Here is a 26,131-nt window from a genome sequence, read left to right on the forward strand (position 1 = left end):
GGGTTGAGGTCTCGCTCAGCAACGTCACTCATTAAAACATCATTTTTCTTCATTTTAAATCAATCGATGGACAAAATGTCCCCCTACTTTGACGAGCCTCCTCAGCTTTCTTTCCTCGCCTCACTTGTCTCTTTCACTTTATTCAGGTCACTTTGGTTTGGCTGCTTTAGGACGGGGGGGGGGTGCAGAGGGCATCCTCCCATCTGGACTAAGTGAGAGTAAATGCTGGATGCACCTCCGGCTCTGGTTTCCCCTGTGAAAAGAAAGGAAACGCAGTGAAAGAGGAGAGCGATGAGGCTACGCACCAGTGACTGCCGTGGCAGTCTGGAGGAAGCCAGCCAGCCGGAGGGCGGCGGCGACCAAGTGGGTCACACGCTTTATTCCAGATGTACAAAACCTCCTCAAGGAGGCTCCTGGTAGACCGGGAACATTTACGACAAACTGCTTTTAAACTACTCCGAAAATCTGTCCCACCTCGTTCTGGGAGTCTCTGGATTCCACAGACGAGATTAAAGATGTTTCCTTTCTGTCTCGCCGTTGGGAGACAGTGAGGGATGATGGGAGGGCGGCGGACAGACACAAGCAAACAATTGTCTCTTTTCCCACAGCCAAGAGAAACCAGTCACACAGTGCATCTTCCAAACAATCTTTGCTCTTTATTCTTTTTTCTTTTTTTGCTGACAGATCAGTCGTCGTCTTTCACAGTTTTCCAACCGTTGCCGGGACAAAAGTAACCAAAACTAGAAGAGAAGAGCTCCGTGTTTGAGGGTTACACACGAACAACAGCACTGATGACAGCTGGAATGGTTGATACACAAGGTTACAACAGGAGGTGTGTGTGTGTGTCATCCAAGGTCTCTCTCACACACACACACACACACACACACAGAGGAGAGGCCCACTGGCGTTTGTAGGACGGGTGTTGGCGAGGAATGTCCATTGCTGCTCTCATCTGCTTGCCAAGATGTGGCGAGAGGCAGCGAGGCCTCCAGTCAGAGTCACGTGACACCTCCACCAGACTTGTACCCCCACTCACATTCTTCAGTGTGAAAGGGGACGACCCGGGTTCATTCCGGGTCTAATGACCACGACTCTCAAGGCGGTGATGTGCTGGTTTTTTTCCCCAACCATCTCTGCTGAGAGTGGAAACTTCTAGTGAATCAAAAACTCCTCAAGTTGAGGGTCCAAGTCCTGGAGGTTCTGGGTCTGCTTGTATCGTTTTTAACAGCTTCGATCAACACGCACGCCAGAGCTGCCGATACCAGGATGACGGCGCCGAACCGGGGGGGTCAAATATATGATAGCAGGTCAGGTAAATGTGGTTTGGCGCCAGGACGTTGAGTGAAACGGTTTCATCAGTAACTCTGAGGTCATCATGCTGCACTACTTGAGAAGAACCTGACCGCAGCACGTCTGGACCCTGCTGAGCGTCTCACCACGGGAACCCACACACGGCGTGTTTGTGGCTCCACCCACGACTTCATGGACAATAAATAAACAGAATAAATATTTCCTGCTGAGATCTCATTTTGAGGCCTTGTGGCCTATCGAGTCTCATCAGTGGCCTTCCACATCCTGGAGCCAACAGGCTTCACTTCCTGGTTTAGAGTTTCTCCCCCCTGCCTCCCCCTGCTCACTCTGGTGACCCTGAAATCATATCCACAAAGACTCCCAGTGTGTGTGTGTGTGTGTGTGTGTGTGTGTGTGTGTGGGGGGGGGGCTTCTGAGGATCTTCATTAACTGAGACGATTAGCAACAAGGTAAAGTGCTGCTCAGTTTCGAGGCCTGGAACGAACCTCAGGTCACATGAGGCCGTCCCACGTGTGTCCCATCCCACCGCCACCCTGCTCAGCCCAGCTCTGCTCCGCTAATCCTACAAACATTTTCTATACACATTCCTTTGTCTTTCCTCCCCTTCCTCCCCCCTCTCCTCCCTCACAATCAGAAACCTTCAAAGCTGCATGGCGGTCTTCTATCTTTAACCTCAAACACGCCATTTTCCCTCCTGCTCGCCGCCTGTTCTTCTTCTTCTTCTTTCTAACAACATGCTACATGCACTCTAGCTTCCAACCGATGTTTACTTCCTTAGATCTTCCTTCACAACAACAACAACAACAACAACAACAATCTGTTCAGAGCTGGACGCAGAGCAGTAGCGGTGGCGGCGGCGAGGATCCTGTCATTAGCGCTGGCCTCAGGGTTTGAACACATGACTCCACACGTAAACGGGGGCAGAGCGAGTCTGCAGCTCTGGTGCGGACTGATCCCTGATATGTGAGTGGTCCTCCAGAAACACCCCCCCTCCCGAACCAACACACACACACACACACACACACACACACACACACACACACACACACTTTACAGCAGTGGTGGTGGTGCAGGTCTGGGCTGGTTTCAGAAACATCTGGAAGCGTTCTATGGCAGCTCTGTGGGGAACATGGAGGCATTCTGGAGTCTTCAGAGGGAGGTGGGAGGGTGGGGGTGTGGGGGAGGGGGGAGGGGGGGTACAGTAACAAAAAACTGTAGTGATTCTCCTCTACAAAAGAAAGAAGTTTTCATTTGCTGCCACTTGGTCTATTTCAGCAAGGGAAGTTCCAGCTCTCCTTCAGGCCCGCGGGCCGGGGTGGGGGTGGGGGGGTCACGAGGTAGGACGAGGCTCTGTCGCCGGTTCAGCGTTCCACAGGTTCAGTCTTGCTGGCAGGAACAACATCCATACGGTGAAAAGGAAACAAAAGAAAAAAGGTAAGGGGGTCTGGAAGAGCTCAGAGATGAATGGGGGGGCCATCACTTCTCCAGCAGCTGCTTCCTCTGCTGTTCCCACAGGGCCTCCAGGTGGTCCGCCCTCTTCAGAGCAGCCTATCGGAGGAGAGGAAAGCGTCTACATCAGCTGTCAATCACCTCTCGGTTGCGCCGAATCATCACTTTGCTTGCTTGTGTTAGTACCGTCGGTGACAAATGAAGTACCACTGGGAAGAGGTGTTTTTGTAGTCCTACAGCAAGTGAATATGTCAAGGATGAGGTGTTTTTGTAGTCCTACAGGAAGTGAATATGTCACAGATGAGGTGTTTTTGTAGTCCTACAGGAAGTGAATATGTCAAGGATGAGGTGTTTTTGTAGTCCTACAGGAAGTGAATATGTCAAGGATGAGGTGTTTTTGTAGTCCTACAGGAAGTGAATATGTCACGGATGAGGTGTTTTTGTAGTCCTACAGGAAGTGAATATGTCAAGGATGAGGTGTTTTTGTAGTCCTACAGGAAGTGAATATGTCAAGGATGAGGTGTTTTTGTAGTCCTACAGGAAGTGAATATGTCACGGATGAGGTGTTTTTGTAGTCCTACAGGAAGTGAATATGTCAGGGATGAGGTGTTTTTGTAGTCCTACAGGAAATTAGCAGGTTCCCTTCATCAAGATCATCTTCACTAATGAACCCTCTGATGATGCTGGACACCTGACTGCAACGGTTAGCAGTGCTAAGCTAATGTTAGCCTGTGAAGGAGCTCCACCAAGGTCACATGACTTCAAGGTCACCACCACTAATCTCCAGGCTTCTCGTGTTTCCCTTGATGACCTTTAATGGCCTCCACGACCTCTGTAGGCTCCTTCAGACTTGTTAGCGACCACCATTTTGAAGGCGTGTATGTGGTACGAGCGGCCCGTTTGATTTCCTAGAACGAAACTTATAAACTTCCGTGTTTCCTTTCTTCTGAGGCCAAAATCCCGTATTTACCCCTCGAACAGTTTCAGTTGACTCTGGGTTCGTAGGTCTCGGTGTATTTGGCAAATGTGACCCAAAGATTTGTGATCAATGATCAAAATGATGACAACTGATGACATCATGATGCCCATTCGTACGCAGCAGTTCATACGATATCACATGACCTGCTAACATGTTGTCTGAATGCAGTTTGGATCAAATTGCAGCGTGAATCTCTAACCTAATACATCAAATCTTGTCCATAAGTTGAGTTCCTACATGAAATGTCACTTTGTGTTTAATCTGAATTTGTGGAAACGTCTTTTTTTATAAAGTGGCAGAACGCCGCTCACCTCATGCTGCTTACGGAGATTATTGACCGTTTCTTCCTTTTTCAAGATGGCCGACTTCACTCTGGAGATAAGATGACGAAAGGGGCGTTATGAACTACAACGACCAGGGTTTGCCAATCATCAATAACCACATGAACTGGTTTCGGTGTGTCCTGCAGGACCAGAGCCACACTGAGAAGCTGGGAAACCTCCGACATCTAAAACGGAAGTCTTCCTATTATGTGGGGAACGTCTGAATTTGTTGACCGTATCGATCGCGGGGCTCTGAGTTTACCGCTGGTGGACCTCGGCCAGCTCCTCCTCCTTCTCCCTGGTGACCCTCTCCAGCTCCAGCCGCAGTCTCGCTCTGACCTCCGACACCTCCACCTTCATCCTGCGGTTCTCCTCCTCCGTCATCACCAGCCGGTCAGCAAACTCCTGCCTGATCAGCTCCGCCTGGCCGCAGCGCTCCTCCGCCAGTTTGTCCCGGGCCTGGGAGGACGAGGCGGCCGCACTGATTACATCTTCATCTTCACACGTATGTGGAGACACCAGGAGACGTGAGCTCCTCACCTGGGTGACGTCGTGGAGCTCCTGCTCTCTCTGTCGGACGAGGCTCTGGAGGCGGATCAGCTCTCCCTCGGCCTCCATCTGCTGCTTCCTCAGCTCCTGCTGCTTCTCCACCGCCGCCCTCTCCGAGTGCTCCAGCTCCCTCAGCTCAGCCTCCAGCTTCTCCCTCACACGCTTCACCCTGATGACACACAGGAGCAACATTCCATCAAGATGTGGGGCAACTTGGGTGTCCCTAGGGAGGGAGCGGGAGGACACAGACCTGTTGTCAGCCGCCCTCTCACACTCCTCTTTGTCCTTGCTGGTCTCTTCCTCCAGCGTCCAGATTGCCAGCTCGATCTCTTTATCGCGCTCTCGACGCAGTTCTTCTTTGAGCTCCCGCTCACGGCTCAGCAGCCACGCCTCCTGCAAACGCAAAGAGACACACGCGCAGGTCGTTAGAAGTCACACCTGAGACGGAACGTCCCGCCATGTCTCCTCTTGACTTCCTCATCACATTAAGAACCATCCACACCAAGAACGATGACTGGTGGTGGAACCACAAACGATGAATGGCTGGTCCATCGCAGAATGTTGACAGGACAACAACAGCGGGAAACAGGTCTTCGATGATGTCACTCAGGTTGTGGAGTTGAGGTCGGGTTCACGTGTGATGGATCACATGCTCCAGCTGCCGACGCCACACCTACCACACTGGTGACTGACCCTGTGCTTGCTCATGTTGCCAGACCGAGGGCGGAGCTGAGGACAAAGAGATGCTGCACACACGCATGGCGGCGTGACAACCAACCTCTTTTTTCTTGTAGCTCTCCTCCCACGTCTGCTTCTCAAGGTCCAAACGTTCTTGTAGAGCCTTCATCTCCACCTACGATCACAAACCACACGCTGCAGCCGCTGGAGGCAGAGATGAGGGACGTCTGACGACAGGGACGCCACTCACCTGATGCCTCCTCTCCTGCTCCTCTCTGGTCTTGTCCAGCTCCTCACGGAGGGCTCGTCCAGCGAGGGAACTGTTCTCCTCCAGCTGTCTCCGGAGATCCTCCAGCTCGGCGCGCTGCCTACAACACAAACACAAACAGATTCATGCCGAGTCCCCCAAACCAGGTCCGTGGACGAGGGAACAGGCTGGACGATCGCGGCCGGAGCTGGCAGGGCTGTCGCAGGAGAAGGGGACGCTAATGCTAACCGAAGCGGACTGTCTGCTTGAAACGATGAATTGTTGCTGTTGTTTCCTCAGCTTGGAGGAATCTGGAACATTCTGGAGGCTCTGTTGTCTCCATGTTCCAGACTCACACGCTGCTCCAGCTGAAGGGGTTTTAAGAGCTGATCCTTCGCTGCTCTTCTGGCGGGGAAGGAGTTAACGTTTCTGTTGTGTATCTTGTGAAGGTCTCTTGTTCTCGGCGGAGCAGCTGTACAGCTTCTCTTCAGGGAGAACTAAATCTAGAAAAGAGCTCCATGTTTTATATTTCCTGCATGACTGCCTGGAGTCCCGTTCTGCCACTAAATGTTCTCAGTTCTACAGAAACTCGGCGAAACCACTGAACCCAGAACGCTGCAGTTCAACCAGCCTCCGCCGAGTCGCCCGGATGACGTTTCTGGTCGTGCGTCTTCAGTTTCACGTTGGAGGGGGACAGAGTTGACCTTTGACCTCACCTGGCTGCCAGCTGTGCTAGCCTCTCTTTCTCATCTGCCACCTCCTTGTAGAGACGCCGGCGCTGCTGCTGGAGGGAGAGCTCCTCCTCCTGAAGCTGCTTCTCATATCTCACACACAGACACAGACACAGACACAGACACACGTAAATCTCCTGGAGGTTTTGATGCTGCAGCAGCAGCTCGATGGAAGGCTTCTACTTCCTGTTTAGGATGCAGGCCTACTTGCTCTTGGCTCCTCGTTCGACACAAAGCTGTAATTTTTTTTTTTTTTACAAAACAGAATGTTTTTTATGTGTAGAGGCTGCGAGCTAACAGGCGTCATGACAAAGATGCATCTTCATGATCACAATCGTCCTCCTTTGTTCTTTTTTTAGGGTTTTACAATAAATCTGGGTGATCTGGGTCAGGTGCGCCCTCTAGCTGAGTCCTCCGGTGGTACACAACATCCACATTCCATCTAATACTGCTAGACAAACTCCATCCATCCATCCTCTATTCCCGCTTCTTCATTAAGGGTTGGGGGGGGGGTCAGCAGTCCATCAGGGGCAATTAGGGGTTCAGCATCTTGCTCAAGGACACTTGGACATGGTCACCGGGGGGAAGTGGGGATGGAACCAGCGACCCTTCGGTCACTAGATGGCCTCTCTACCTCTGAGCCACGCCGCCCCTCAGAAAAACCTCTGACAGTCAAAATAATGGTGACTGGTTAGTTTCTCAAACTGCAGCAGCCTCACTCCTGCCTCAAGAATCCGTCTCTTGGGGAGTCCTACCTCTGTTTGGCGAAGTCCCTCTCTCTCTGACAGAGCTCCTCCTTCTCCCTCTCCAGCTGCTGTCGGAGCTCGTCACACTGCCGGACGTAGCGCTGGGCGGCACGCTCGTCCGCCTGCAGCAGCTCGGCCTCGTGGAGCGTCCGTAGCTTCTTCAGCTCCTGCTTGTGTTTGGAGATCAACTTCTGGACCTCCGGCTCCAAACCTGAGGAAGACGACTGTTCAGGCCAGGTTCGCCACATCTGGGGATTCGCCAAGGAACCACAGCGGCCTGCCACCTAAGCATCTGGCGGGCTTATTCACGACGCCATCTAAACTGCTTTCAACCCTTCGGTACCTTTGACTGTGATCTCTTTGATCTTCTTGGTTTTCTCGTCGATCCATTTCTCCCGGCGGATCTTCTCCGTGGCGCTCATCAGATCTTTTAGCTTCTTGATTTCCTGTGGAGGGAACAGAGAGCGTGAATGGTTGTGAAGGAACACTGACGGACAGGCAGACCAGGACAGGCAGACCAGGACAGGCAGACCAGGACAGGCAGACCAAGTGAACCTTCTGGAGAGGAACAAACGTTCCAGGGCTTTTTTCTGTTTGCATTTGCACCACCAGGAATCTTGATGTGACATCACCTTACACAGTGGTCAAACCTTGTAGTTGCAATTACGCTTGGATAATGAAAGGAGCTTCACATCCCCCACAAACCGAGAATGCGATCGGTCCTAAAACATTTAGAAAGTCTAGAGGAGGCGCAGGATTTGAGATGAAGAACGATGATGTCAGCGTTGATCCCTGTGGCGCGCGCCGGAGCCAAGATTTTTCCTCCGATTTCATAGAGATGCCGAAGAAGTCAGCTGACTTGCTGCAGTGGGCGGAGCCGAAGGTCTGATTCGGAACCTTCCTCTTCTGGATGTGAGGCTGCAGCTCCACAGGTTCCTCAAAACGCTGTTCTTAGAATTCTGATGGTTTATTTAGACAGAAAAGTAGTTCCTCTGACGTTCTTAGAACTGTGAATGCCTTCCTCTGGTTAGAGAGCGCCGACTGTGACAAATGCAGTGTGTGTGTGTGTGTGTGTGTGGGGGGGGGGGGTTACAAGATCAAATATTTGACTAAACGCCAGACAGGAAATATGGATGAAGAGAGTCGAGACACATTCTGGGCATGTAGATGAACCTAAAACACAAAACTCCTGAAGCAAAACGTCACCAAAAACGTTGATGAGGATCTCAACGATGTTCCCCCTCCTGCACTTCTCTGTGACTCCAGAGAGCAGGAAGAGCCAGACACACACATCTAGCTGAAGCGAACGCAGACCGACAGCTAGCAAGAGCTCAACTGTCCAAACGTATCTGTTTACCAACTCTCAACTCCACACACGTGACCGGCACTTCCTCCTCTCTGGAGTCAAAGACAAGTCATGCAGGAGGGCTCAAGACTCCCGCTCCTGAGTACTTGAGTGATAAAACACATTTTTTGGGTGAAGTTTCACTTCAGTGTCTAAAACTAGAAGTGAACGAGTGAAGACTCACATGCAGACGGACTGTCCGAGAGAGAGAGAGGGACGAACGAGTGAGAGGACAAAGAAATGACAGCATGAGAGAGCGTTTGTCGTGAGGATGATCAGGTGAGAGGAAAACAAAAGTTACCTCGCACAAGGGACCCAGAATTTGCCACACCTACAGCCAGGAAAAGACAGAGAAACAGAGTAGGACAGAGGAAAGAAGAGAGACAAGACAGTTAAAAGCAGCACCGGGAGAAAGCGAGATACACGAGATGCTCACAGGACACGAAGCAGAAGCCGAGGAAATAAAAACAGAGGGGCGGATTCTTTTGAGCTTTATTTTGTCAGCGAACTTCCTCACCATCTCATGCTGCTCCTGCATTTGGGAAATCTTTTTGGTGTACTTCTGGTCCACTTGCTTCAGTTCGCCCACCACCCCCTCACAGCGCTCACTCAGGGCCTTCTTATCACCGATCAGCTGAGGACAGAGGAAGGAAGGACAGTCAGAGGACTTGTGGCGCTCCTGCCGCCGCCGCCGCAGCCGCCGCAGCCGCCGCAGCCGCCGCAGCCGCCGCAGCCGCCGCAGCCGCCGCAGGGATCTGCTGCTACCTGATCGATGAAGGCCAGGTGTCTCTGAATGGTGGCTTCATACTGTTCCTTCTGGAGCTGCAGGTTCCTGCTCAGCTCCTTCTCCGTCTCCTTCACATGACGCGTCGTCAGCTCCCTCTGCTGGGCCTGATGCACATTACACCAAGAGCACAAACATGAGCACAACATACTGTCAACGAGGAGCATGCGCGTATGAGCGTGTGTGTGATCGTGAGCATGTGTGTGTGATCATGAGCATGTGTGTGATCATGAGCATGTGTGTGTGATCATGAGCATGTGTGTGTGATCATGAGCATGTGTGTGTGTCCGTGAGCGTGTGTGTGATCGTGAGCATGTGTGTGTGTCCGTGAGCGTGTGTGTCCGTGAGCGTGTGTGTGATCGTGAGCGTGTGTGTGATCATGAGCGTGTGTGTGTCCGTGATCGTGTGATCGTGAGCGTGTGTGATCGTGAGCGTGTGTGTGATCGTGAGCGTGTGTGTGATCGTGAGCGTGTGTGTGATCGTGAGCGTGCGCGTGTATGAGCGTGCGCGTGATCATTAGCATGCACGTGTATGAGCGTGTGTATGATCATGAGCGTGATCATGAGCGTGCGCGTGTATGAGCGTGCGCGTGTATGAGCGTGCGCGTGTATGAGCGTGCGCGTGTATGAGCGTGCGCGTGTATGAGCGTGCGCGTGTATGAGCGTGCGCGTGTATGAGCGTGTGTATGATCATGAGCGTGTGCGTGTATGAGCGTGTGTATGATCATGAGCGTGATCATGAGCGTGCGCGTGTATGAGCGTGCGCGTGTATGAGCATGCGCGTGTATGAGCGTGTGTATGATCATGAGCGTGTGTATGATCATGAGCGTGATCATGAGCGTGATCATGAGCGTGCGCGTGTATGAGCGTGCGCGTGTATGAGCGTGTGTATGATCATGAGCGTGTGTATGATCATGAGCGTGATCATGAGCGTGCGCGTGTATGAGCGTGCGCGTGTATGAGCGTGCGCGTGTATGAGCGTGCGCGTGTATGAGCGTGCGCGTGTATGAGCGTGCGCGTGTATGAGCGTGCGCCCACCAGAGCTGTCTGGAGCATGCTGACGGTGCGTTTCTTCTCCTCCAGCTCCAGCTTGATTCTCATCATGGAGCCGGTGAGTTCGGCGGCGGTGGCGGATGCCTGCTCCACGCCGGCCAGCTCCTCCTCTGACAAGACAGCCTGACAACAACAGGACGTTCTGTTAGTGACGGATCAGAGTCGCAGCAGGGCGGCTACATAGCTGCTGCTGTTCTCTGTTACGTTCATCGACTCCTTCATTCAGCGTGGAGCTGTAGGCTGAACCGTGCTGGAGCGCCACTGCTTGAACACAGACGGACTGAGAAGATAACAGCCTATCAGTGGGCAGGTGTCTGTGGATACGCCGCTGACAGTGGAGCTCTGACCGCCTTCATCTGTGTGCAGCGTTTCCCAGAAATGTTCCAGCAAGAGAGGCTCACGTGTGAAGTAAAGTCAGAACTGATTTCCAGGGAATCTGCTCGGCCAGGACCCAGTGACATTCCAGGGAACAAGCTGGGAAATCTGTGCTGTCAACAAAAGCAGGAACCGTCACCGGCCTCCACTGGGAAAGATGGCTGCTAACGCGGGTCGTCTACGGGAGTTCTGATTAACCAAAGGTGAACCTTGGTGTGGTTGAGACAGAATCACTGATGAAGAACAAATGTTCTCAGAGGAACACAGCAGTTAGCAGTTAGCTGGTAACAATCTAGATGTGTTTGGATGTTGAACTGTAGCGTAACTACAACGCGGTCGCGGGCTTCCATACCAGCACATGTCTGCTGTCAGCGTGGGAAACTCATCTAATTGCTCCCAGGACCACAGCTGTTTATTTAGGTGCCAGAACCTGAATAAATCTTGGACGGAGGGCCGTGGAGAGCTGACAGGGATCAGCCGGCAGCTGTGAGAAATGCCTGACAATAAAAGTGTTAAACAAAAACACGCGGCTGGCGTAAAAGACCAAACACAAGTTCTAAACCCATCAAACAAAACTAATGTTTTTCATGGAAGGGACGGCCGTCGGCGCCGCAGGAAGGAGTAGTAAAACACTGAGCTCGGTAGTTATGAAGGAGAAGTTTCTTTGGTGTTTTTAACCCAAATCAGTTTGTCTGTCAGTTCCTGACCTCTCTGTGGGATCCCGAGGTGACCGAGCGCGGCCTCTCCTGCTCAGACTTCTCCATCTCATCCAGGAAGCTCATGATGCTCTGCAGCTTGGCCTCAGACAGTAGAGCGCCCCCGTCTGGCAGCACTGGGTGGTGGCTCAGCTGGCCGTGACGCTCCAGGTTGTCATAGGTCAGTGAGTTGGAGTCGCCATCCTTCAGTGAGACGAGGTGGGAGGAGTTACAGTCATGAAGCACCATGTGAAACACTTCAGGTTACAGACACGCTGCAGCCAGGAGGCCTGACCTCGTCGATCCAGGCGTATTTGTCTTTGCGGTAGCACTTTGGCTCTGAGAGTCTCTCCGGCTCCTCCTCCAGCAGCTTCAGCGTGTCCAGCAGCTCGTTCAGGGTGGTTTTGGACTGAGCTCTGCTGGAGGGGGCTGCCTGCCGCTGGTCCTCCACGCTCACCGACCTCTGCAGGATCTCCTGTGACACGCGCACGCGCGCGCACACACACACACACACGAGCTGCTGTGAACGTTTGCTCTAGAGATAATTGTTGGTGTGTTTGTCATGACAAGTACGTGACTTACCTGGGAACACTGAGAACTCCTGCGGTTGGACAGAGCAGGTGAAACAGCTCTGAAGCCGGAGAGCTCGGTGAAGTCGCCCACCACATTCAGGTTGGAATCTGTGCCGAAACAGAACCGGTCCGACTGTAACAGCGTTTCTCTCCACCTCACAGCAAAAGCGTCACTTTTCAGGCTCTAACTTGACATGACGGTGCTTGGAGATGTACAGACCCGTGTTCTTGGCCTTGGCGTCCGTCGGGGACATGGGGCGGTTGTTGCTCAGGGACGCTGGACTTCGGTTGGTCCCGGAGATCTTGGGCGGCTTCTTCCGCCCCGCCGCCACACTCGGCCTCAGGCTCTCCAGGTCCACGTCGGTCGCACGCTGCACCTCTGCAACCCGCTGGGCTCTTTTCTGCTGCAGCTCCTGCATCACACCACCAGAGGGAGACAGAAAGCAACACAGGGTCATCAACCACCACAGCTCAGGGAAGTCCATCCTGATGGAGACGAGGTCCTACACGTTCTTATTCCTCTATTTCCTCTCATTCAACTCCTTCGGACACTGTTTAGTTCTACAACTGTTCCATGGTGTCACATGACTTGTTCCACAGGCCAGGCTGTTCCCAGTCAGACGTCAGTACGAAGCCCATACATAAGTGGCGCTCACCTGGGCGGCAACGAGGTGAGACAGGTGAGTTTTCTCTTTATGCATCAATTTCCTGTCACTCTCCTGATGCAGCGGCAGGCTGACATCTCCCTCTGTGCCGTCATCCTGCTCCTATGAGGAAACAGAACACTTAGTAACATATGAGAGGTGGGTAGAGAAGGAGGGGTCAAAGGTCAAATCTGAACAAAAGATGGTAGAGAAGCAGACAAACCACTCAAAGAACCCTGACACACCAGTGACTGAGCAGTCTCTGATGCAGGAGCCGGTCTGATTGGCTCCAGGGAACAGCAGTCAATGAGCGCTGTCAGACGGTACGAAGGAGTGCCTCACCTGAGAAGACGGAGAAGCTCTGTGATTGGACAACGCTGGGGAAACGGCACGGAAGCTGAGCTCACTGAGGTCTGCCGCAACATTCAGATTGAAGTCTGTCAAAAGAAAAAACAGCCAGGAGGATCATGAGCGTCGTCGGGACATCAGCCGGCAAGACAGCCTCACACGGACGTTGGCTCTTCCGTCACCAGAACTTTCCACAACCGAGCAAATCTGGATTCAAAGCATCCTTTCACACGAGAAGTAAAGACAGCAAAGTGTCCTGGAGGTCACTGGTTCTTGGTGGGTCCCACTGGGACCAGTTCTTTGGTTCCATGTCAATGTAAAAATCTGGAGAAAGTTAACATTTTGTTTTCCTCCTCTAAAGATATTTAACAACAACATGATGTGCAAGGCTTGTGTGAGCGCAGGGCTCAGATTAGGTTCTGGTGAACCAACGCTAAAAATGACTGAAAAACCAGGCAACGTTCCCACATGAACTTGTGGAGTTTGTAGAGAAAAGAGACACACAAACAGAGGTGGAGTCAAAGACACTGCCGTCAATTACAAATATTATCACCACCATTCCTTCATTTTTTTTAAAGTCATTTTCAGGCGTTTCAGCCTGGAGACAGCTCGCAACAAGTCCGACCAGGACCAACAGAATGCTAACCCTGCCACGTACAGACCCGTGTTCTTGGCCTTGGCGTCCGTCGGGGACATGGGGCTGTTGTTGCTCAGGGACGCTGGACTTCGGTTGGTCCCGGAGATCTTGGGCGGCTTCTTCCGCCCCGCCGCCACACTCGGCCTCAGGCTCTCCAGGTCCACATCGGCCACATGCTGAACCTCTGCAACCCTCTGGGCTCTTTTCTGCTGCAGCTCCTGCATCACACCACCAGAGGGAGACAGAGACAACACGATAAAGTAAACCCAAATGTTTTGGATAAGATGTCACCTACTAGAAGAATGTTTTCACAGTGTATTGGGAGTAACCAAACTCCAGTCATGTGGGCACCTGGATGGCGGCGAGGCGGACCAGGCGAGCTTTTTCTTCACGAATCCGTTTCCTGTCGTCCTCCGTCTTGTGCTGCAGCTCCAGGCAACAGTCCTCCTCCTCCTCGGCTCGCTCCTGCCACTCCTACACGAGCGAGAGACAGACAGAGTAAAGACAGGACTCCTGGAGAGAGGCCGCACGCCACCATCCTCCATAGGAGTCCGGGAGCAGCTTCTACCTGTCTTCTGCTGGCGAGGATGCGTTTGAGAGCTGCCTGGCTCGAGTGCCGTCTCGTGGCGTGGCTTCTGTACCAGCGCTGGATGATGACTGCCGCCTGGTTCACCTGCTGGATGAACCTTCAAAGACAAGTTTGAATTCAGGCGTCTACAACATCAAGGAACGTCATGAACACACAGCACAAGGACCCATCAGCGGGCCTGACCTCTCGGCCTCCTCCTCGGTGACCTCTCGCCTCCGTGGGGGGACAGGGCTGCCACGCTGGGCTGCCACCGGACTGTTGTTGTTGGAGGACGCTGAAGAAAAGTTCTTCTGGGACTTTGTGAGGGAGCCGTTGTCCAGGGACGCGTCGTCGTTTGCTGTGGCCTTCAGGATGTTACTGGAAGAGAAACGCAGATGATTGTAGACTGAAGACATCGTTCATCATTTTCATGACGTGAAGTCCTGGTTCACGTGACGGTAACAAGTCCAAGAAATAAACCCAGAATCCATGAGGCTCACTGAGGCACAACAAACAGAATCAATAGCATTTTGAGTCTGGAGGTTCAAAACCACCATTTTTAATGTTGCTACTTCAAGGCATGATTTTTCAAAACACTAAAATGACCTTAATAACCATCAGCTAATCCATTTTACGATGGTCCTTGAACTCATCATGTGAGATGTAAACTTCCATGCGGAAAAATGTTCAGATCGGCTCAAAACTGTGACATGTGGTCCAAATACAGGTTTTACTTTAACATTTAGCCACAAATAATTAAAATACAAACAAATCTGTGCATCTGAGTCCTGATGACCTCAACAGTGACGTCACACCAAGATTTATCTGACCTACAAGATGAGAAGAACCTGAAACGTGGGTACTTGGACTTTCCTTTCCCTTGATTATCAAAGACCAGAAAGGTTTGTGTGACAGCAGGCGCGTTCTGCTGGCAGCTCCTCCTGCTTCTGGTCCTGATCGGGACTCCAGAGCCGCAGGACATGAACCTGTCTGGTGGTTCAGTGAGGAGCGTAACCAGCGCTCAGTTGCGGACGTACTTGAAGGAGGGCTTCTGGTTGGAGCTCTTGGGCGTGAGCGGCTTCTCCGAGTAGTTGTTGTGTAAGATGGTGGTGACGGAGTTCCCCACGGCTCCTTTGTTGCTCCTGGAAGAACCACAGTATTATTCTCAGCAGGGAGACTGACGATGCTGCTGGCGACTGACTCGGCCTTTGAAACTCAATCTTGCTACACACATTTTTGGCCATTTTCATTGGACAGAGAGCCTCAGTGTGTGGGAGGATCCCTGCAGGCAGGATCAGATCAGCAGGTGTGAAAGCTGAGCAGCAGCTGGAGAGTCAGACCACCTTGAGTCCCCGTGAAGGTGACTTGATCCTCCTCGTGTCTACGACTGATGATGAGTGTGAGTGTGTGTGTGTGTGGATGTTTGAGAGACGTATCACCTGTTGTTGGCAGTGAAGGTGGCGGCCAGAGAGACGCCAGGATCTCGTCTCTTCAGGCCGGTGGGCGAGTCCACGCTGCCGGTGCTGCGGGAACTGGAGTGCAGGGGGGCGGTTCTGGGCTGATCGTCCTTCAATTACAACAACAATAAGAGTTCACACAGCTTGAGAAGAGTCTCGCCACCTCAACAGGAAGTGGCCAGACTAAACATGCAGCAGAATTCTTTTCTGGAGTGCTGTAGGGATGGCGAACATCTGTAGACTGACACAAATGTACCCGCTCACTACCGAGGAGATCATGTGATGATAGAACTGAGAGGCGAAGCCCAGCGGTTTGATGAATGAGCGACCGAGTGTGCGTGATGGTGCGTACCAGGATGTTCCAGGTGGTTCTGTCCGGGGAGGCCTTGCTGAGGCCAGCCAGCTTCTTCCTGCTGTCAGAGCTGCTGTCAAACAGGGCCAGGTAGTCCTCCCTCGAGTCCTGACTGGGACATGCACACGAGTCACAGACACGTCAGAGTCATGATCTCCCAGATGTCTCCTTTGTCGTGAAGCCTCAGGAGCTCTGCCTCAGCGAGTCACAGCACAGGCCTGCCGTCCAGCAGGTTCCTGAGTGAGGCCAGGAGCCTGGATCACACCTTCACGGTAAGACACTGACATTTGGCTGATGCCGATATTATCTGTGTGATATTATATCATAATACACACCCAGAAAAGGATTTCTCGTCTCGGGGGAGGCGGCCTGGGATGAAACCTGCCAGCACACAACTCAACTATGCAAATGAGCGAAGCTTCTGGTGACGGTCACCTCACACCTCAAGTTCTGGAATTTAGAGATGAGCAGCTGATCCCCCCCCAATCCTCAATGTATGCAAGCGTGTCAGTCACCCTACACCAGGGGTGGACAACCATGTGCCACGGAGGGCCGTGTGGATGCAGGTTGTCCTTCCAACCCAACACTGCAACAGGTGATTCCACTGATTAACACTCCTCTGTGGCTGAAGGACACACGGCCCTCCATGGCACATGGTTGCCCACCCCTGCCCCACACACCAGCACCTCCGCCAGGATGAGGCGCAGATGTCAGCTGACCTCCTTCGTGAGTGTGTGTTTGTCTGCGTGTGTATGGTGGTGGTGGTGGTGGTGTGGGGGGGGGGGGGTGTACAGCCAGCTGGCCCCATGAAAAGCAATCTGACAACAGTATTCAGGCAGCGCATTCCTCTACTTTTATAAGAGGGTGATGCATGGAGGACGGGGGGGGGGGGGTGAGGCGTGGTGAGTGACCGAATCCAAGACCGGCAGGGAGGTGGCATGTGTGTGTGTGTGTGTGTGTGTGTGTGTGTGTTGGAGAAGGGTGTATTTAGAAAGTCTTTAAATTTAAAGCCCCTCTGCGGTGCATCCTCTGAGGCAGAGGAGGGCAGGAGGAGTGGCGGCAGCTGCTGGACAATAGCCCCAGCACGCACACACACTTCTCCTTTCACTGGCTACTGGTGGAGGGGGGAAAGCTGACCCTGAGGTCCCGGCCCTCCCCTCTACCCTAAGACAAAGCAAGTCCCTGCACCCCGCGACCATAGCAACAGCCGCCAGGCTTTCCTCCATTCATGATGAGGCAGTAGTTGGCGCGCGGCGGCTGCCTTTGTCCCGCCGGCTGGAGCTTCAGGGCTGCCAGCTGTTGCTCACCGAGCAGAGGAGCTCCACTTTAAAGCGCCACCATGCTCATTAACACTACAACTTCTTCAAGGTTGTAGAAAATGTTTTTTCAGGTGATTTCTAAACACCTCTGAGTCCAGAGGATAAATCGGCGTGAAGGTTCTTTGATACTCTGAGAATTTAAAAGCAGGTTTTGGCTCAAGAGAGCACAAGAGCTACGCTGCCCTGTGTTTCTTCAGTCGATGATTAGCAGAGAAGATGAGATGTCTGACCCAGGGAGCGACTGCAAGTGTGGCGGCAGAGTCATCATGAAGGACTGAGGGGAATTAAGAGGGGGGCTGCTGGGACCTGGTGGATGGAGGTGTGTGTCTACCTGATGTTGGCCTGCTGGTTGACCTGTGTGGTGCTGTTGGATCGCCTCAGGTTCTTGATGGAGCGGGAGCTACCCAAGCTAGCATCGCTCTGGGGAGAGAACAGGTGTGGCGGTGAGTCAGACTTGCTTGGGTACGCGATTGTCCGACGGCTCACGAGCTCTTTAACTCACCAGAGTGTTGCGTTTGCCTCTGCTGTCACTGGCCACGGACACCGACACAGAGCGGCAAAAGTATTTGACAGGTAAGCCGCCGCTGGGCCGTTTGGACATGGAGAGCTGGGACCCTGACAGGCTGAGGTCCAGGGCGTCTCCCGGGGCAGAGGTGGGGATGGACGAGGGGCTGCGTGTTGTATGCATCCTTTGAACACCTGGCGAAAAGGTTTAGATGTGAAGGTGCGACACACCGGCTGCTGGTAGACAAAGGAAGCAACAGCCACTTTCCCCTGTGGTTTTGTTTCCACGGTTGCCAACAACAACACAACCGCTCACTGCTATGAGAGCTGGGACAGAGCCTGACAACCGCAGCACGAGCTGGAGTACAAACCACAAACCTAAAAATGAGATGGAGGCCTGCAGGAAGGTCGCTGAGCTCCAAGCGCTCATGACATTATGATGAAAACAAGAGAACAGAAAGACGTCCAAATGCAGCGTGTGAGGAATCTCAGGAAAAGTAGACTGAGTCAACAGTTTATCAAGACGAATGTGCAAAGTGAGAAGTGAATTCCTGGTAAAGTAGCAGTACTGCACAGTACTACTGGAGTAATTGAAAGAAACTAAAGTAATATTTGCTAACATATAATAATAATAGCAAACATGGGCCATGTGATCATTGGAAGCCTGATAAACATCTGCAGAAATGAGAAGAGCTGGACGTGAAGCGAATGCCAGGAGCTAACACTTAGCCGCTAGCTGGAGCGCGTCAACACAACATCAGCGACGGACCAGAGCACCAGGGACACCATGAATGCGTGAGGCTGGCTGGGGTCGGCGAGATCATGACGTCAACACAAGTCAAGGCAGGTTTCTGGTGGTACTGGAGCTCTGGAGGTCGCAGCGGCAGGTGGATGTTCGCCAACACGAAAACAGCAGCGGTAGATCTGCCTGTTGGGAAGCCTGCTTGGAGTCAGCTAACCTCAGGACACAGTCGTTGAAAACTGAAGACCGGGGAGCTCTCAGCAGCCTGACGGGTTATCATGCTGTAACTAACGGAAAGCTGGACACCGACCCCTGGAAAAAGTTCTTGTTGACGAGCACAGATTCCCCGCAACTGATGCGAACACTGCATTTTGCAACGTAGCCACATCATTGATGACACTTTCACTCTGGTTTTGCTACAAAAATGTCTCCAGCAGCAGCAAGCAGCGACTTCCAGCCTCGGGTGAGAGTTTGAAGACGATTGTTTACCTGATGAAGTCTCGCTAGAGCGACCATTGCTAGCGAACAAAATAACGCCTCCTACCCTTTTTAAACCCTTCAGAAAGGTCCGGCTGGTGAACAGACAGGTCGAGTCGTGGGCTTACTTCAAAAGATGGATGGCACCATAGCTGGTAAACTCCGGACGCTTCCACGGTCGTGTTTTATTTCCCTCCGCGATCCTCGGATCTCCAGTGGAAGTGTTCCCCTCAAACTCGGGACAGCTACTGGAAGCAAAGTATCGCGTCGTTCGGCGTGATCGCGTTAACTGCCGAAAGGAGCTCCGCCTCTCCCCGGATGTGATTGGTCGGAGACGGAAAAATACCCATTCTTCTTGCATCTGATTGGTGGAGCCGAGCTGCCCGTCAGACAAACGCCGTTTGGTTGACTTTGCTGAAGGGAGGCGTGATTGTCAACACGGTTTTCCGTGAGAAAATAATCCCCAATTTTATTGACAGTTGATGTATTTATTTTTATTTACTGACACAAATCGATGGGATGTTTTACATGCGTGGCCTTCTTCAACTTTCTCTCTCGTTCATCTTTAACACGGTTAAACTCTTTCTGCGGCGGTGACAGTGCCGAAGGCGATAAAGGTTTATCATATCTGAAGTCAAGAACTGTATTTATTATCTTACAAATGCACATTTTATCAGAACATAATGATCATAAAATATATGTAAAAATCAAAAGGAGAGGGAGAACAAATGCTTTATCTTCTCTCAAACGCCACAGCTGCCCTCCACGCATCAGCGCCCTGCCCCAGCTTGATCTCCCGGGGTAAAGAGTCCAGCTCCAGCAGAGGTGGAAGGTCTTTCCGCTCCATGTGGCTCTCTAAGGTGGACCTGATGCTGGGGACAGGAGGGGAGGTGGAGCGCCAAGAAAACAACAGTTAGCAGTGCATCCATTGTTGTTCTCCACAAGCATTCCTATTCACCTCCATGCCCAGCTGCTGCTGCTTCAACAGACATGACCTGTGGCTGGGGGAAGACACAACTTAAGCTCCTTTCCCCTGACAGATGGCTGCCTTGAGGGGTCACGCTCTGGTCCTGGGAGTCAAATCCCAGGGGGGCAGGACTGGGTGAGACCTCCACACTTTTGAGTGATTAAAGCTGTCTAGAATCAATGGATTCCTTCACACTCGGGTGCTAATCTCTGCACTAACAATGGACACACTTCTTTCATTCACAAGCTTAGAACAAAATCTAAAAACACACAGGAGATGTTGTTGGAAATGATTAACCATTTGGTGGCTACAGAAACCTGCAGTGGACAAAGAGAAGAAAGGAATTGTTGGTGAAAGGACAAAAAAAATGTTTGAGGGGCCATAAGATATAACTCGTCCCCTCAATTTAGTTGTGTAGAAGCCAAAAGATGTATTTTTTCACTTTGATAAATAAATTCATGGCTGCAAGCTGTAACTTGTTTCCTAAATTTAGTTTTATTATATTTTTGAAGAAGTTATATCTTGTCTCGTCAGTTTCTCTCTCTGACGGCTGCAGGACTCCGTAGGTTGATTACCTCCTGCACAACCGACAAATGGTCCAAGTGTTTGCGTGGATGTGAATGGCTGCTTACTCCCAGTGGGGCTGGTAGCCCTCGTGCGGGTTGTTGGTCTTCAGCAGCAGAATTTCGTGCAGCTCCAAACAGAAAGTTTCAGCGTCTGTGACACTGAGAAAAACCTTCAAGCCCTTCTTTTCGTCCTCTGTCAGCTTCTCCTGGAACTCTGAGGGTAGCCCCTGAAACGGGTCCTGAAACACCACCACGAGCATCGATTAAAGACAGGCACAGGTACAGGCACAGGTACAGGCACAGGTGAGTCTAATATCGAGAAGGACGTGATCATCAGGCCGCAGACCAAGTGTGTCCAAGCAGAAAGTCAACAGTTTTTATTGGGGTCGAGGAGGGTGAGCTCAGGTCACACAGCACGCTTTCAACGGCTGACCATCCTGGGACTGTAGCTCTCTGGAGTGAAGTGAGTGCACGCAACTGTAGTACTGCAACTGTGGTACTGCAACTGTGGTACTGCAACTGTTATTTTACCAATACTCACTTGCTTTTTGCTCAGCATCAGCTCAGATTTCCAACAGGTCAGGAGCTGCCAGGTGAAGACACTGTGCTCCAGTTTGCTCTCTCCAAGACCCTAACATGAAGCAGACAGGTTTAATGAGCCTCACTGCCCCCGAGAGACCCAGGAAACTGAGGGTCTGGGCTCTGAAGTAGAGGGTGCGGCAGCAGGGGTGCTGCTCAAGAGTGGATCTTCTGTTAGGTGTCAGTCTTGGAGGGCAATTCACCAAATGGCAGTAAATGTTTGATATACAATAATGCTAATAAAATACGTGCTATGACCTCAGCTAAACAAAACCGCGGGGGGCAGCTCACGGTCCATTCAGGCGCGCTTTGTTAGCTCTGAATTCTAAACGACTTTACAGGGAAAGGCGTGGGAGACTTCACGGTGCGTTCAATTACACCTTGTAGTCTCTGAACTCCACTCTGCTCCCAGAAAAGTTGTTTGAAACGGCAAAGTTTGTTTTGTTTTTTTTACTGGTTTTACTGGTCCGTCAGAGCTTGCTTCTGCTTTAACTACCATGGGCCACAACAGCTCAGCTTCACGTTGGCAAACTGTAGGCTTAAAGGTTTAAGCACCATATTTTCACCTAAAAGAAAGTCCAAATGAACATAAACAGGAGCAGTTCAAGTATTCCTCTCCTCACGCCAGAATACTCCGAGCTCCACCGTCAGTGGACAGAATCTCAGTTGACTTTGGGGTTTCCTGACTGATACTTCGATCTTCAGGGGGCAGCCTGGTAAACCTTGAGCCCACGGTCTGTAAAAATGTGACAGGTACCAAAGCCACCTAAAAACTACTTGGGGTTCTGAGGGTACAGACGTCTCTAAACGTGGGGTCTTTGCTGACGCACTCATAACGGGTGGAGAGGTTCCTACCTTGGCCACCGAGCTGGAAATATGCGCCCTCATCTGCAGAGAATCACAGAGGAAGGACAAAAGATGACGTTGAGGCTCCCCTCCTGTTTTACCGAGGAAGCGAAGGCCAATCTCAACCACAGATGTAGCATTGCAAACGTCGGTGAAGGAGCGCAGGACAGTTCTCATGGCAGCGCTCACAGAACCCTTCAGCGGTTCCTACAACAGGCAGAGAACCTGTCAGCAAATGGAGGAGCTTGACCTCAAACCAAATGGCCTCTGTGAGTCCTCACGGCAAACATTCCTCAGCTCGTAGTCGTCAGTTCCAGATGAAGACTTTTAGACCATGAAGGTTCCTAAGTCACTGAAATGGTCTCACCTGAGGAATCCGTTCTCTGACCTCGGTCAGGATGACGGAGAAATCCTGCAGGCGTCTGTTCAGGAACCTCGCAGTGTCCTGGTTTGGATTCAAGTGGATGCTGGTTAGCCGTCAGTGTTTGATGCTGTCTGGAATCTGCATGCAGTTGTGTGCTTAGTTGGTGTGTTTACCGCTTGAATGAGTGGTTTCCCAGCCAGGTAGCGGCGCACCAGCTGGGTTTGGATTCCCAGCAGATCGTAGCTGGAGTCGGTCTCACCGCCCTTCTTCAAGGTGTACTGGCAGTGAGCTAAAACCAGCGGCAGCAGCTCTCGTTCTGGGTGGCACAGGGTCAGCTGTGTTTCTGAAATCCTCTCTAGAGGAGCGCTGTATTCACTGGGGAAACAAAACAGGAGAACGTCCAAAGGTTTCAGAGCAACTTTAGAGCTAAACCTCACCTGGGAAGTATATTTTGCTCTTCCAATGAGTGTCTGGAGCTCACAAGGACATTTTTCACTCCTTTGTGACTCCAGAATGCAGAAAGAGCCAGGCACGTATATTTTAGCTAGAGGCTAATGGAGACGGATGGCTAAAACATATTAGTGAATACTTGAAAGACAAAACACACAAAGTGTCTCTAAAGACTGCAAATAATGCTGCACTGATCAACAGACAAGTACTGTGAGACAAAGTCTGGAAGGCAGGAAGAGCCAAGAAAGCAGGCTGAAGTTTACATTCATCTTTTTTCAAGGGAGAAACAGAGGTTCCATTAGGGATCAACGGGTCCAAACAGGGTCCGAAAATCAACGTTGGGACTGAACTCCACGCCGGGTGAACTGACCTGTCCTCCTGGCTGCTCCCTCTCCTGGCTTCTCTCACCAAACTGTTGTGAGTCTCTGACAGGAAGTCTACCAACATTCGGAGACAGGAGCCTGGACCATGTCGGGACGGCGTCAGAAACTCCCCGGAACTCTCCATGGTCATCTTTTCACTACACAAGTTCCTGTCCACGCCCAAGTCTGCTGCTACACACACACACACACACACACACACACACACACACACACACACACACACACACACACACACACACACACACTAATATTGTAGTCAGTAAGTCAACGTGCAATAATGTGAAATACATCTCCTGTAAAATAGAAAATATGAAGCGATGAGCGTTGCCGTCATGCTGCGGTTGTGTTGCCTCTGACTGGTTTGAACTTATTTTTCATGCTGATCAAACACGTCATCGACCCTTCGCTGTTGGCGTAGGGCAGTCACAACTCATCAGGACGCAAACTCCGTTTCCTCTGTAAACGTCTGGGTGGAATCTTGCAACTTACAGTTGTTTGCCACCTCTGTTCTCAGACAGTTCCACACGCTGGTGAATCTCTCCACTCTCTCACGCAGCAGCTTCGTCTGGAATCCTGACCAAGATCACGAGAACGTTTACAGCGTGATCGCTAACTTGTCATAGCTGTCACTCCACTTTTAGTTCCTTAAATGCCTGACAACATACCTGCCGGTGTCTTCTGTAACATCTGAGCCATCGTCCGAGGCTTTGAGTCTGACGTGACGGGAAGCACCCTGAGCAGGTCGGACTGTAACGCCGCCAGCTCAGGGAGGTGATGTAACTGCCTGACACAGTTGATCTGGACGAACACAGACAGGCAGCGTTGGTGCGATGCTGACAAACATCAGAGCCACAAGTAGGGCTGGAATCAACACGTCTATCAGCCAGTAGTCATTAGTGCAAACTTAGTTGCATTTTTATAAAGATTTAATCCAAACTGATTGCCTGAATCAGCTCTGAGAGTGATACGCATTTAAAATATTCCAGTTGAATTAGCAGCCGAGGCGCATTGCTGCCCTCCAGTGGCTACTTGCAGCTCTTCTTTTAAAAGGTGAATCCAAGTTTGATGTTTGTTTCTTTTCTGTTTTCCGATACTTCATGAACTGGAATAAAGCTGTTGTTTTGCCAACCTTGATAATTATAGACGTAAAGGCGCTTCTCAGGGCTGGTGATAAACTTTCTATCCCACAACGATTTTGCTTTGCTATGCAGTTGCTAAAAATGTTTCAGTGAAAGAAGAAGGAAGTGATAAAAGTGATATTTTCAACAACCTTCCGGGCATTCAGGTTCCTTTCGCCGCCAACCCCCGCAGCTCATTTGAAATCCCTCAACTTCCTATCGATAAAAGAATCCGAATGGATTAAGGAAGGATCTTTAAATTGGTTTCAGATATAAATCTCCTTCGATTCTTGTCAGAAACTGACACTCACACTTTTTTCCATGGTAGCTGGTGGTTTTGATTTGGAAACGTGTTGTGTTTATTTTTGGTAGCATTAGCTTAGCTTTAGGATGCCATACTTTACCGTTTAATGGACTCAACAAGCCCACCAGTCTTTTCTAATTCTCTAGTGAGCGGCGTTTGAAGAGAACCAGCTGTCACTATCACATTCATCAGGATTTACTGACATCTAGTGTGGATCAGAACACTCCACCTTCTTCAGGAACAGCATCAGCAGGGGTAAAGATCCGCTTCTGTGCCCTTCTTCCACCAAATGATAGAAGCGCTCCACTGTCATCGTCTCCGGAGGAGTCCAGAAGGACGAGCGATGTGTGGGGCAGTTTGAAGGGAGCGACAACATGAGCCCGGGATCCCCGGTGAGGACCTTCATGAGGGGGCTTCCTGCATGTCCATCATCTGCACTGATTAACTCCTGAGCTGCAGCAAGCTCCCTCTGGAAATTCTGAAAACAGAGTAAATTTTTAACTGCTGTGGATCCAAATGTCACGAGAACACGTGATTTCAGTGGCAGACAGACGAGTCACAGAAGAGAGCAATACTGAAAAATAAAAGCTAAGTCTTTAAGTCCACAAGCGGATGGATGGACCTCAGAGGAGGAATGAAAGAGGCCAACTTCATGTAACATCAAAATAATGATGAAAATATTCCCATCAGCCAAAAATGCCTCACAATGCTGCTTTATTACGAGTGTGAAATGGAAGAACCATCATCTTCAGAGCCAGAAAGAGATACATAGGCAACTCTGCTGTGCTACATTAGGGAGCTGAGACCCAGGCTAGTTAGCTTAGCACAATAAATGGTAGTGGGTGGGAAGTGTTAGCGTAGCTCCGTCTCTGCCTGCATTAATATCAGGAGGGTTGTGGTAACCTTGGTGATGAATACCAGTTTAACATGAGGAGACGTTGTAGTGGTAGAATCAGACATGTAGCCGGAACTACTTTCCTGACTGGGCGCAGTGATTTGACGCAGCACCTCCAAAGCTCCACTGGAACTGGGGTCAACAGAACCAAAGGTTTGTTGAGGACTAGAAGAGCGACTGCTGCTACTGATGATGATGAGGAGGAGGATTCCTGCTGGACACCAGCATCCTGGACCTGAGCTAGCTGATGCTAACACTTCCACCCACTACCAGCTATTGGGCTAAGCTAACTAGCCTGGACCTGAGCTAGCTGATGCTAACACTTCCACCCACTACCAGCCATTGGGCTAAGCTAACTAACCTGGACCTGAGCTAGCTGATGCTAACACTTCCACCCACTACCAGTCACTGTGCTAAGCTAACTAGCCTGGGCCTGAGCTAGCTGATACCTACGCTTCTGACCCATTACCAGTCATTGTGCTAAGCTAACTAGCGTGGATCACCCTACAAAAGGGTCCTTATCTTTTCATCTGGCTGAGATGAACAATAAGACAGAAAGTTAGTATGTTTCTTTAGTTAATCCCTGTAATATTATTTTTAAAAAAGTATTCTCTTTACTTTGATTACTGGGTCGATGGCATATTGACGGATGAGCTTCTCCCACTGTCCCCGTCCTTGTCGGGAGGACAGGTCAGGTCTCGCTCTGCTGGGATCTTTGAAGACATTCAGTAGAATTGTTTCACATTTGTTTTTTTCTCCCAACAGAACAAGCAAC

At 51.1% G+C, this 26,131-nt stretch overlaps 2 protein-coding genes across 9 annotated transcripts in view; both read right to left on the reverse strand.

Annotated features, from left to right (window-relative positions):
- Positions 1 to 636: 636 nt before the first annotated feature.
- cep131 (centrosomal protein 131) lies at positions 637 to 19,149 on the reverse strand. Of its 6 annotated transcripts, XM_086196448.1 has the most exons (30): positions 19,013 to 19,149; positions 17,664 to 17,860; positions 17,493 to 17,581; positions 15,843 to 15,954; positions 15,473 to 15,600; positions 15,071 to 15,175; positions 14,238 to 14,411; positions 14,034 to 14,151; positions 13,817 to 13,939; positions 13,491 to 13,683; positions 12,823 to 12,917; positions 12,493 to 12,603; positions 12,057 to 12,249; positions 11,847 to 11,944; positions 11,560 to 11,739; positions 11,277 to 11,468; positions 10,180 to 10,317; positions 9,124 to 9,249; positions 8,876 to 8,992; positions 8,660 to 8,689; positions 7,357 to 7,459; positions 7,023 to 7,224; positions 6,253 to 6,360; positions 5,540 to 5,657; positions 5,390 to 5,464; positions 4,862 to 5,004; positions 4,603 to 4,780; positions 4,325 to 4,521; positions 4,051 to 4,111; positions 637 to 2,859 (listed from the first exon to the last, which is right to left on the reverse strand). In XM_086196448.1, the coding sequence occupies exons 2-30, from the start codon at positions 17,847 to 17,849 to the stop codon at positions 2,788 to 2,790; spliced, it is 3,765 nt and encodes a 1,254-aa protein (XP_086052574.1). In that variant the 5' UTR covers positions 17,850 to 17,860; positions 19,013 to 19,149; the 3' UTR covers positions 637 to 2,787. The 6 variants fall into 6 exon arrangements, with proteins under 6 accessions (XP_086052574.1, XP_086052573.1, XP_086052572.1 ...); XM_086196447.1 differs by having other exon boundaries at positions 4,603 to 5,004; positions 13,491 to 13,671; XM_086196446.1 differs by having other exon boundaries at positions 4,603 to 5,004; positions 13,491 to 13,674.
- Positions 19,150 to 19,357: 208 nt separating this feature from the next.
- rnf213b (ring finger protein 213b) overlaps positions 19,358 to 26,131 on the reverse strand; it is a 34,987-nt gene continuing 28,213 nt past the window's right edge. For 2 of the 3 annotated variants that reach the window (XM_086196443.1, XM_086196442.1), the window contains exons 55-65: positions 25,975 to 26,069; positions 24,691 to 24,939; positions 23,705 to 23,837; positions 23,529 to 23,612; positions 23,027 to 23,210; positions 22,380 to 22,581; positions 22,210 to 22,287; positions 21,852 to 22,049; positions 20,959 to 21,048; positions 20,484 to 20,656; positions 19,358 to 19,756 (exon numbers count right to left, since the gene is read on the reverse strand). In XM_086196443.1, coding sequence (XP_086052569.1) covers positions 19,618 to 19,756; positions 20,484 to 20,656; positions 20,959 to 21,048; positions 21,852 to 22,049; positions 22,210 to 22,287; positions 22,380 to 22,581; positions 23,027 to 23,210; positions 23,529 to 23,612; positions 23,705 to 23,837; positions 24,691 to 24,939; positions 25,975 to 26,069 — 1,625 coding nt within the window. In that variant the 3' untranslated portion in view covers positions 19,358 to 19,617. The remainder of the gene's footprint in view (positions 19,757 to 20,483; positions 20,657 to 20,958; positions 21,049 to 21,851; positions 22,050 to 22,209; positions 22,288 to 22,379; positions 22,582 to 23,026; positions 23,211 to 23,528; positions 23,613 to 23,704; positions 23,838 to 24,690; positions 24,940 to 25,974; positions 26,070 to 26,131) is intronic. The other variant, XM_086196444.1, reaches the window with a different exon arrangement.

The sequence above is a fragment of the Aulostomus chinensis genome, chromosome 23 (genome assembly GCF_037954235.1).
Source record: "Aulostomus chinensis isolate RoL2024-O1b breed Wild chromosome 23, RoL_Achi_v1.0, whole genome shotgun sequence".
Taxonomy (NCBI): domain Eukaryota; kingdom Metazoa; phylum Chordata; class Actinopteri; order Syngnathiformes; family Aulostomidae; genus Aulostomus; species Aulostomus chinensis.

Excerpts from the sequence above, each read along its gene's own strand:
- cep131 (XM_086196445.1), bottom strand. The coding sequence starts at position 17,849 with ATGCATACAACACGCAGCCCCTCGTCCATCCCCACCTCTGCCCCGGGA. Across the intron at positions 13,684-13,816 it reads TCCGCCTCGCCGCCATCCAG|GAGCTGCAGCAGAAAAGAGC; the intron begins GTGCCCACATGA and ends GGTGTGATGCAG. Across the intron at positions 8,690-8,875 it reads TGCAGGAGCAGCATGAGATG|GTGTGGCAAATTCTGGGTCC; the intron begins GTGAGGAAGTTC and ends TCCTGGCTGTAG.